The sequence below is a fragment of the Zootoca vivipara genome, chromosome 1, assembly GCF_965207765.1.
Source record: "Zootoca vivipara chromosome 1, rZooViv2.hap1.1, whole genome shotgun sequence".
NCBI lineage: Eukaryota > Metazoa > Chordata > Lepidosauria > Squamata > Lacertidae > Zootoca > Zootoca vivipara.
The window spans coordinates 100,120,698-100,132,816 of record NC_142582.1 but is presented as its reverse complement, the minus strand read 5'-3'; the positions used below and the strand labels follow the sequence as shown (position 1 = coordinate 100,132,816).

At 37.7% G+C, this 12,119-nt stretch overlaps 1 protein-coding gene across 2 annotated transcripts in view; it reads right to left on the bottom strand.

Annotated features, from left to right (window-relative positions):
- Positions 1 to 12,119, bottom strand: part of SCFD1 (sec1 family domain containing 1) — a 38,437-nt gene that overhangs the window by 24,604 nt on the left and 1,714 nt on the right. For both annotated transcript variants that reach the window (XM_088671388.1, XM_035110166.3), the window contains exons 2-10: positions 11,868 to 11,938; positions 10,485 to 10,573; positions 9,599 to 9,689; positions 6,839 to 6,961; positions 6,472 to 6,559; positions 5,506 to 5,595; positions 4,438 to 4,493; positions 1,458 to 1,543; positions 970 to 1,069 (exon numbers count right to left, since the gene is read on the bottom strand). In XM_088671388.1, coding sequence (XP_088527514.1) covers positions 970 to 1,069; positions 1,458 to 1,543; positions 4,438 to 4,493; positions 5,506 to 5,595; positions 6,472 to 6,559; positions 6,839 to 6,961; positions 9,599 to 9,689; positions 10,485 to 10,573; positions 11,868 to 11,924 — 780 coding nt within the window. In that variant the 5' untranslated portion in view covers positions 11,925 to 11,938. The remainder of the gene's footprint in view (positions 1 to 969; positions 1,070 to 1,457; positions 1,544 to 4,437; positions 4,494 to 5,505; positions 5,596 to 6,471; positions 6,560 to 6,838; positions 6,962 to 9,598; positions 9,690 to 10,484; positions 10,574 to 11,867; positions 11,939 to 12,119) is intronic.

The window sequence follows — 12,119 nt, the reverse complement described above, 5'->3', positions numbered from 1 at the left end:
TCTATAAACTCTATTTAAAATGTTTCCCAGAAATATGCTTTTAAGAAGTGGTTATTATTGAATTTCAAAGGTAACTGTATCCTAAAAACAATTCCATATTTCAGAACCTCCACCTGCTTTAAGACATAATACATAGTACATTTTCTCGAAATAGTTAATTTTTATTAAGATATGTGATCAGCATTCTCCATAGGCAAGACTACAATGAGTGTCTGTGCAGATGGAGCATTGTAATAACATACTGTTGAATTCCACCCATATTTTATTGTATTACAATTTGAATTCCATACAAATCAAAATATTATAAATTAAAAGTAGAAGCAAATATACAATTAAAAATCAATATGAATGTTTAATGTGATGCATATGCTATCTTCAATCACAAATCCACAAACATACCGTGGACCACCTGAATAAAGCTCGCAGACCACTAGTGGTCCATGGACCACAGTTTGGGAATCTCTGGTTTGGGTTCATAAACAAAAATGAAGGATTTTTCAAAAAGAAAAGTAGCATGCCCAGATCAGTAACAAGGGGAATTGTGAAGTCTTAAAAGACTGATAAATTTATTATGGCATAATTTATGTAAGTGGACTCTAGTCTCCTTCAGATGCATAAAGTTACATGTAGATGGAGAGGCCTGAAATAGTCTAAGAGAGCTATATCCTCTGAAAATTTTAAAATCAGCTCTGGTTAACAGCTATCCATAATTCTTTATGTTTTCTTTTCCTAGTTAAAAAACAGCAACTTGGAACAAGAAGACTGTCTTGTTATTCTTTGAGTTTCTTAATATGGAACATCTACACCATCTTGTGGTGATGAATAATATTTTAATGTTGATAGTTGTGTTATGAACTGAATAGTAATTATAAAACAGTACTAAATATTATTCTGGTAATAATAATAAATGAAGCTGGTAATAATAATAAACGAAGAATACCGGTATATAGTGACAAAAAAGTTTCTTACCAGTACATCATGCACTAAGGCTTGGTAGGTCCATGTATGGTGTAGAGGAGTTGCCAAATCGATGTTTCTGTCAACAAGTACTAAGAGAGGTCTCTGGAAACTAAATAAAAATATTAAGTTAATAACCTGAAACAAACCATCACATATTTAGAATATTTCTGTGGCCAAATTCATAGCCAAACTCTGCAGAATAGTTATGAAATATGAAGCATTTTGCCATTTGATGCTACATTTTAACAACAACAATAACAACAGCAACAATTTTTATTTATAGCCCGCCCATCTGGCTGGGTTTCCGCATTTTAAAATCATTCCATCATTTAAAAATCATGTACAATGTTTTTCTCTCTTTAGGATTTTAAATCCCAATATTGCTAAATCTTCAAGCTAATCAGATAAAAAGTAATGACATGATGCAAGTCTGTAAAGCACAAATACATATAGGACTTTTAAAAGGGCTGCTGAAAAATATAAGTAGATGTTGATACCTGAATTGTCCTGCCCCAAGTGTGTCACCTGTGAAAAGGCTGTTTCTGGCATCTCTGAGGTTCTCTCGGAGTTTCTTATCTAGTTTCTGAAAAAGATTTATCAGAGCTTTCATATATTCATAAAGATAGCTAAATATAACAGAATGAACCCGTCGATTTCCCCACAGCCTATATGAGGACAAAGATGAAAATAATGAGAAAATGCTCCATGATGAAATAATGGTAGAGAGATAACCACCTTGAGATTACCTTCTGGAATTGAAAAGGTAGGGTATAAATATCTCAATAATCAATGAAAGCTGGCTGAAAGATCCAAACTTGAGAATGGAGCATTTTAAAGTAAAAGCTTAGCAGCCAGCCCTCACATCCTGCCTTCTGTTCCGGACCTGCTGCCAACTTGTTGCAGACCTTATGGAAGTGAAAACCGACAGACAAAACCAAGAGGAAATTCAAGAAGAATCATAATCAGGAGGAGAAGAAAATACTATGAAAAGGCATGACAAAAGGTGATGTCTGACAGGTTAAAACATTGGAGAAATTGCCAATATAAAAAGGAGCCAACTGAAAAGGCAAGGTCAAATAGAAAACTGGATGCCATTCAACCACAAGGATTTGTCAGAAGGTTTCGTGTGTGTCCCCAGAAGCAGCATTCATATTATTCAAGGGTTTGTGCTCTGTGAGAGCCCTTCAGCAACCAATGGTGCTCAAGCTGTTCGTCATAAACCAGGTAACTGTGCTATAAATCTCCAAGACAGAACCATTAGCAGAGTAAGCAGCAAATGCTGCTGAAGTCCTGGTGGAATGAGCTGAGCTGTGATGTTCTGTGATGTTTAAAGGTGAGGGATATGTTGGATCTCATAAGCCACTACAATAGATGTTGAACGCTTTGCTAAGGTGGAGCAGGACAAACAGGATGTAACAAAGGCATGTGGCACTGTGGTAAAATCAGACATCAGATTTCCTGTACTGTTTCTTTTGCACAGCTAATCTTATTTCTTATTGTTTTTCCCCCAGAAGGCATCTTGAATGCCCAGGCTGAGATAAACTAACCTATTCCAAACAAGGCAGGGAAAGGAACTGGAGCTAATATGAGGGGTGGCTGCTAAGCTCTTTCATTTTATTCTTCCTGTTTGTCTTTGGATGGGACTGAACCCATTGTTTACTGAAGGGCTCCTGCATGCTCATAGAGAAATGCCATTTTCCTATGAGCCATCAAAATTTTGTGATAATGGTTACATTAGATGTCCCACTTAGCTAACACTTCCATTGTTAGTGTGATGACTATGTGAACAGCATAGACACCTATGGTGTCACTGATGACAGACATCAATCCCCTCCACTGAAGACTACCCTTTTATTGCACAGCAATGCTACACCATTCTGCAATCTTTTCTTTTTCATGTGTTACTGTCTTTGAAGGCTGAGTATTCATACACTCCCTCCAAAACAATTTAAGTTCATCTACATTCTGCCTTTATTCTTTCATGGAACTCTTGGAAGTGTACACAGGGTTCTAATATTCTCTCCTATCCAAACACTAAGGCGATCCAAATCTCTTCATAAGAAAGCTTGATGAAATAACAAAGTTTTAAGTTGGCACCAAAACTCAGTACAGACTGTGCCAGATTGCTTTTCCTATATAAAGAGTGCCACGCTATTTCCTGTTGAGGACAGTCTGACACTGCAAGTCACCACTAGACATGCCTGAGTGGCAGATTGCAAAGATTAGACCGGGTATAAGGAATAAGGTGATCTTTTAAGTACACTAGCCCTAGTTCATGTACAAATACACTGTGTTCTCAGTTCATGCCCTTGAGAGGCACCAGAGTACATACGGGCCATTTTTAAAAAGGGAACAAACAGGCCTTTCCACTTTACATCACAACTATCTCCTCCCCTCCCAAGCATTGCTGTTTTAAAAACATTCCCCTATTGTTGCAAGCTAGCATAAGCTCAGTACTAACCCCACCATCTTATGCACACTTAACTGGAAGTAAGTCCCGCTGAATTGAATGGGACTTGTGGCCAAGTACATATGCATAGGGTTATGCTGGACCAATAAAGAAGCTCTAACTTACAAAGAACTCAATACAATTTAGAGTTCTTCCCATATCCTCAACCTTGTCTGAAGAGACAACATTTTCAAATGCCACTAAGCTTTCCTTCCTAGACTATAGGGGAGGGCATGTCAGGATGTAATCGAAGACACATAAGACACATGCACCTAGAAGCAAGGGGGCACTGCATACCCAGGCCAGTTAAGAGGCAGCTAGCCAAGAACAACATACAATCCAAGACATGGAAAGTATTCAAAGGTGGTGGAAGACTCCATGATGGAGAAACCACCACATCAACCTAACCTCTGCTGGCTTACCATTAGCAGGAGCTGGTTGAGCAGATTTTCTAGGCTCCTTCCTGATATGGCCATTTAAAAATATTCCCTCCCATTAGAACCAATGGGAGAGAAAATAATTATGCCAAGAGTTTGCATACTTCTTAAATTGTGCACAGAGTGCACAAGCTTAAGGCTGGTTTATGTAGCAATAAACCATAGCTTGATGCTATGTCCAAACCCAGAAATTCTACTGCACGTCTTCCTAAGAATTGCAGTGGCTAGAAACATTCTTAGATTGTGTCTGTTTAGCTTGGGACACACAAGTGGAGTTACAATGACAATGTAAAGCTACATTGACTGTTCTGTCTCCTCTGCTATATAGCTCAGTAAAAACAATTGCCTGTGCTGTTCGGCTTTCAGTTAAACCAGTGTTTCTCAACCAGTGTGCCTCCAGATGTTTTGGGACTACAACTCCCATCATTCCTGACCACTGGTCTTGCTAGCCAGGGATGATGGGAGTTGTAGTCCCAAAACATCTGGAGGCACACTGGTTGAGAAACACTGAGTTAAACGGTGATTCTCCCTTCATAATGCCTGTCATACATATTTCAAAAATTAATTCAGTTGGGATATTTCACAACTCACCACTGCCACCATTTCTGCTGCTGTTCCTCTTGAACATCGGATTATTGGAATAGCTCCTATTAAAAAATAAAAATTGATTTTGGGGGGGAAATGCTGTTATAGAGTCCACTATGTTTCTTTTAGGACAAATGACTTTTATATTGCCTGCTACCATGTTAATTAAATAAATATGGGTTAATCATATTTAAACAGCTTCTGAAAACATTTTAAAGTCCACAGAAATTCCCTTATTCAGAGGGAATTTTTGAGCATTTTTTAAAAGGCTAGCTAATGGGAAATAGCTAGACACCTCCCAAGCTGTTAAATGTATTTCTTAGTTCTCCAAAGGGATCACTTTGCAGACCTAATACAGGACATATCTACTTTATATCTTCCAGGAGATTTAAGTAATTGAATGGTTTGAAACCACATTCTGAAACGTCACAGCTTGAGTGACAGATTATCACAGTCATGGCAAGGCACGCAGACCTAAATAAGGAAGCTTTTTCTGAATAATTCTTAATTTTTAATCTTTAGCCAAACACAGATGGGTAAATTATAAGCTCTGAGGTCAAACAATTCATATATTAAGAACATCCAATATCTATCAGTATCTTTAATCCCTAAAAATTATTAAATGTTCAAAGAAAAGAACGTGAAATCATATCATACTGTTGCTGTCCTCGGTCTAGGTCCCTGAAAATGTGAAAATTTCTGCACGAGCAAATTCACTTAACCATTGATCTGTACAATTCCTATGCTTTCTTCTCCTCTCTTCCAGCTGAATTCACCCTCACTTCATGTGTCACTACTATTCATGGTGCAAAATTATATGTGTGCCAATGTTAATTCCAAGCAAGATGAACCAGCTTCAAATTCTTTTTTGAAACTCTGCTTTATAACAGCATTTGAATCTGGTTTGCAAACTCTAGGAATAGGTAAAAACAATTCAGGGCACTGGGCATTTTTGAGGAAGAAGTGGCTTGCTTTATCCTAACCACCTCCTTCTAATGACTTATAACCAAATGAAGAGGGAATTTCACAGCATTCCTTACAGAGGCATGATATTTAAGAAACCAACACACTTACCAAGTGTAACAAAAAAACAGAAAAGGCTGTCTACAATTGTATCCATTACAGTCTCCATTTCTGTGTCTGTTATATCTGGTCTGTTGATGGCTGCAGTATCAAAAAGGGAGAGGAGAAAAAATCAGATTACTGTATAAATTATGCCTATGTGTCATTCACTCTAGACTAAAAACTGAAAATTCTAGCAGATCAAAACAACTTTAAAATTCCAGGGTGTATCCAATGCTGTCTGTTGTGTGAGAGGTTATCACCTTCATCTCTTACCCCTGCAGCCTTGCGTGCACCCTCAAAATTTGCCCCAAAGGGATGAAGGAGATGAAGCAGATTTGGGGGACATGTAGATGGCTGCAGGGATGATGAGAGGAAGCAGCAACCTTGTTGCATGAGCAGCAGTCTGATTGCATGTTGGATTCTACCTTCCGCTTATGTTTCTTGCCTGATAATAAAGATATATATCCTGGGTCTATGACACAAAAATAAGTTACTCAGTCTAAACAGCAGAAAACACTTTATGCGCTTACTTTCATAAATTTCAATAATCCGTTACAGCTCAATAATAAATGTAGGCAAGTAATCAAGGTGAATAATGGAAAATGAAATCAGTAGCAAAAGCCCACACCGTCACCAGCATTAGAATGTCTGTGTGCACATACAGAATTACATTACAGTCATACCTCGGGTTTCGAACGCTGCGGGTTGTGCATTTTCGGGTTGCGGACCGCGCCAAACCCGGAAGTACCAGAACGGGTTACTTCCGGGTTTTGGCACTCGCGCATGCGCAGAAACACAAAATGACATCACACACATGCGCTGTAGCAGCGTTTCAGGCTGCGAATGCTGCGGGTTGCGAACGAGCCTCCCGCACGGATAACATTCACAACCCGAGGTATGACTGTATACACCATTATGTTCTCTTAACATGCTAGACATTTAACAAAATAACTGTTTTTAGAATAATCCACCTACCACGATACGAAACAAGCTCCTTGTTTTGATTGCACAATAAAAACATATCATCTTCCAAAGTAATGAAGTTGAGATATTGGTCAAAAACCTATACATCAAAACAAAGGGATCATTAGTTAGAATAACATTTAAATGATTAATTTATATTAAATCACTACTATATCAAAACATTATTTTTATTTAATGAACAACAAGGGCTTATATACAATAACAGTATTATCTTTGCAAAATAGTTCAACCTGCACAAGTTGAAATACCCAGTTTTGCCAATTCCCCACTTAAGAACCCCACACTCCAAAAAACTTGTTGAATCAGTTTTGAAAGTAACAAGTACTCCAATATGAATGTTTGGAATAATGTACTTTACCTTAGCTACTTGTGCTACTGCACTGGCACCCAGAGCAGCATTTGCAATATCTTCCAGTTTACTTCTTGAAATGGCAGAAATAAAATTTAAATAATAATATTCGTAAAGTTGGTTTCTGAGATCCTGAAAGAAAAAATGAATATGAAAAACACCAGAATTTTTAGATAACAAGTATACTTTAAAAATGAAAGCCTTTACTATATAGTGCTCCTAAAATTTAATCTCCTATAAGGCAGCATAACCCATGCCAATAGACAATAGAACAGGAGGTGTGTCTTGCACCTAGCTCTAGCGCTAGGCCATATACAATACAAGGGAATGTTGCAGAAAATGTTCTTCTGAGGTGCCAGTGTTTAATCTGCAGTGTCCCAAAGCTTAGTTTGAGGTGCACATCCCCAGTTCTATATTCATTTGCATGTATGCAGATATGCAGACATGTGGAAATCATTCTTGAATGTCTCATGCAAAAAAACCTAAAAAAACTGGGCAGAACACAATGGTATGTGGTTTCATTTGTAATGGCCCCAAGTTTAGTTAGAATTCTTGCTCCTTACTTGCCAGTGGCCTAGGGTAATCATTTGTCAAGTTCACATTCCACAAATACAATCCTTTTGGCTGGTGAGAATGTGTGCATCTCTAAGTGGACATCACTCCTGGTTATTAAGATGTCTAACATGGGATAGGGTAAAGCTTATTCAGAAAAGCAGTAATTCTGAAAAGCATGGGTAAAGCAGTTTCCCATTTAATTTTATGCAAGTATCCACACTTCAAACCCAAAATTAACAGAATATGCCATTTCTTTATTTAACCTGTTTTGACCCCAGTAAGAAGCTTTTCTGCAGAGCTCATTTGGGTAAATTTTGAATATGTTGATCAGTTCATTTTTCTGCACATTGTGTTATTGCATCCGTCCTGGATTAGATCTGTCTAGAACTCAGTCTGAGGTTTGAGTTTAAAAGCCTCTGCAGTGTCTGCATGTGTCCTGCAGGTGTCAGCAGTGTTAAATTGATATGCCAGACATTCTCTAAAAATTGCAATCTTAGATTGCAGCAATACAAAGGTTGTGGCCTGCCCTGTATGGGCTTTGATGGGAGAAAATATTAACCTATGCAAACTGATCATATATAATTCCACTAACGCCATCTGTTGCCTCAGCTTGTATAATATACATTAAATCTACAGGAATGGGGCATAATGAATCATTTTCATGGGCATGGTTCCAGAAATCACTCCAAGAGACATCTCAGAATATGAAATGTTACATTCAAATCACCTGAAAGGCTTAATCAAATTAAGAATGCTCCAACAATTCTGGCTCATTTTCTTTACAAAAGGTGAAAATCATATTGTCATAATGCTCAGAGGTTGGGGTAAAAGAGAATGAAGGTTTTTTCCCCATGTGAAAAGGAGATTTGAGTTATACCTGATATTCACTGCTATATCAATTTCTGGATTTTAAGAAAAAGTTAAGCAAGTCAGCCAGTGTTACAAACTGAGATATGAAAGCTAGGAGCTAAATGCACCTTAAACCTAGGTTATGGGTGCAATAACGGAATGGCTAGGCACACTTTTTTATAACAAGAATACAAAGCTGAAAATGAATGAACTGCAGCTAAAATATTATGCTCATTTTTCACATGATCTGGTCCTTCCGCTGCCCATCCCCTTAATATTCTTAAGAGGGTCTCTTCTCCAGTCTTCAGAGAGTAGCTGGAAGTGGGGAGGCAGAAAAAGGTCTTCCTTTCCTTCCACTCTGCAGTTTGAAATCTTAGGCACAGTACTGCACCCACAGCTCAGAAGCTGCTCATGCCAATGAAATTCCCTGTCGGAAAATGTGCCTAGAACAATGGGAGCTTTGAACACTTGTCACCTAATATATTCATAGACACTAGCACAGGTAGTAGACTTTAAAACTGCAAGGAAAGGTAGAGAATAATTATACAAGACAACACGTTTGCAGTGGCTACAGAAGTAGCAAGGTGTCTCTCCTTACTGCCAACGACATTTAAGAACCTCTCTGATCCATAGCATAATCATGGAAAGTGTTGTTGTTGTTGTTTAGTTGTTTAGTCGTGTCCGACTCTTCGTGACCCCATGGACCATAGCACGCCAGGCACTCCTGTCTTCCACTGCCTCCCACAGTTTGGTCAAACTCATGTTTGTAGCTTCGAGAACACTGTCCAACCATCTCGTCCTCTGTCGTCCCCTTCTCCTCGTGCCCTCCATCTTTCCCAACATCAGGGTCTTTTCCAGGGAGTCTTCTCTTCTCATGAGGTGGCCAAAGTATTGGAGCCTCAGCTTCACGATCTGTCCTTCCAGTGAGCACTCAGGGCTGATTTCCTTCAGAATGGATAGGTTTGATCTTCTTGCAGTCCATGGGACTCTCAAGAGTCTCCTCCAGCACCATAATTCAAAAGCATCAATTCTTCGGCGATCAGCCTTCTTTATGGTCCAGCTCTCACTTCCATACATCACTACTGGGAAAATCATAGCTTTAACTATACGGACCTTTGTCGGCAAGGTGATGTCTCTGCTTTTTTATGGAAAGTAGTAAGAGTATTTTCTAGGCAGTTGGCTCATCACTGGATTTGCTGATGTGGAGTACATGCTGCAAACAATGAAGTCACAGCCCTAACATCCATGCAGCTGCAGCATAAACACTACCTTTTATCTGGCAGTAAGACAAAGTCCAGTTTCTTTTCCTGTGTTACAACATAAATTTTTAAACTCTTACAATGGACATTAAGCAAGTTACACTACCTGGCACAGCCTGTCAATATTTTCCTCTGTTGGCATTACAAAATATATTGCTGGAACGTCTGGAATAGAATCTCGATCGGAGTGCAGAAGACTGGAAATAAAAGAACAAGCTTCATTTGTGAACTGTTTTACTCTTTCTTGAAACAAATGGAACAACAACAAAAAGCCCTAGAAACAAAAAAGGCTTCAACAGCTTCAATCCTATGCACACTTGCTTAGGGCAGAGCCTGACTGTGCAATCAGCCTTCTTCCAAGTAATCATCTATTCATTGGATTGGGCACACGGCACTTTCTGCATAATTTGCTGATGCAGAAGTAATGCTAGTTTTTCTTTAATTGCAATTTAATTGAAAGTTTGCCTAAGAAAGGTGTATTCCTTTTTCTCCTGATCCCTTAACTATAGTTAAGCAGTTTGTTTGTTGACCACACATCATGAATTGCAATCAAGGTTAACCACGGCATCTCAGTGGCTTGTATGATTCGTCTGAAAAAAAGGAAAGGGAGCTGTCTCAGGTGTTTCAAAACTATGACTTGAAAAGGCAGAAAATATATTTTTCAGATATGCTCTTACTGTATGCTCAGTAACTTGCAAAATTAAAACTGCTTTCAGCCTTCTCTTAATTTTGTAATCAATGTAATGGATTTATGTACAGCTTTAGGTAAAGACTGGCATACTTAAGACATGCCAGAGCTTCAGTCTGCTATTTACAATAGAGAAGACATCATTTTAAGCATAACTAGCATCCTTCAGCTTCCCATTATTGACCAGTTACCCAGCTGGTGGTTTAACATGCAACCTTATCCTCCTCACCATAAAAAACCACACATTTTTTCAAACAACATATAAAGTAACACAACTGCAAAACGTATACATATAGATACATACAGATGTAAAGTAATGCCCATGTCTCTTAATTCTTTCACTGACAATAATGGAGATATTATATCTTGACCAAATCTGTCATAAATGAGAACCTGCAACAGAAAAATACCTATTAGCATAATTCCAGTAAGGAACTTGACATATTTGGGGGAGAGGGATAGGACTCTTTTGAGGTCAACCAATCAGAGAGGAAGAAGAAAGCTGTGTTCAGGTTTTATTAGTTGTATATACACTAAGAAAACTAGAAAGTAGTGTCAGTGATGGATGGCTACTGTGCCATCACCATTCACTTCAGTGGGGCCTGAGCAGAGGTTGTGCAGCAACTTTATGTCCATTAGCTTGCAATTATTTAACAGATAAAGGAGTCTTAAGCAACATTTCAGATTTGAAGGTGTCAGTCACATTCTCATATGCTTTAAAATAAATAATTTTCTTTAAAACAAATTATTATTTTTAAAAAATATGAAAACAACAGGAAAGAATTTAAAAATATTCTTTGACATTGCCTTTTTTTAAAAAAAAAAATAAGGGCAGCCTGTCATACAAAAACAAGAGAGAATATTTGGACATCATAACTAACCATGATTTATTGTGAAGGGAATAATTCTAGATAAACTATGGGCTAAAATGCTTTTCCTGCTCCCTCCAGTGCAGTTGAATTCCCACCCCCCATGTTTTTGATTAAACACAGTTTAATGTCTAAATCAATCAATCAATCAATCTCAATGTTATGTCTCAAGCTTAAACTGTATTTAATGTTAATTGTGGTTTGTCAAAACCTGGCAGCTTCATAATATATAGCTTGTTTCAAGCAAATCAGAGTTAAGATTAACTGGAGTTTCTCAGGGTCACACAACACAACAAGCCTCATTCAAATGAAAGAAAGAAAGCAAAAGCTTCAGAGCTCCTCATTGCAGCCATGCCAGAGAAGGAGGAAATGGGGCAGTGTGCATCTGATGCTCACCTAGGCTAGCTCCTGTCAGAATTAAAATGTTTTATGATGACATCTGGACTTAAAAACAACTGGAAAAAGTAGCATGCACAATAAAGGCTGAAATGGTTCTATCATGCAACATTAAAAACACAGTCACAAACAATGTTTCTTAAACCATTAGTACAGTTTCCTCAATAAATCCATCACAACTGTCAAATACACTACCAAAGTAATTACTTCTATCCACTCAGTAATGTTTACTTTCACAGAGATCTTCTTTATGCAGTTCTATATAATTCAAACACTTTCCTTTTCATTATCAGCAATTGGTCCAAGTCAACAACCTATTTCCTAAAGTTATAAAATGTCATTTTCAAGAACAAGGCAAATAAGTTAATTTGAAACTAGAAATGATTACCATGAATGTAAAATTGGCATATAGTTTGACTTACTTTCCATACTGGTTCACCTGTACTGTTTTTAACTGGTGGCACATTGAAATTCAACATACGTTTTAGAGCCACTGAAAACGAGATAAAAACATTATATTACTATTTTTGCAGTTTTACGACGACAGTGACCAGTATTTTGAATAGTTTTGAAAACGTATGACTAACCATATAAAATCTATTGAGAACATGTTCAAAATACAGTATTACAATATGCCTATATGTTATTTAGAAATAAACAAAGTTAGATTGTAC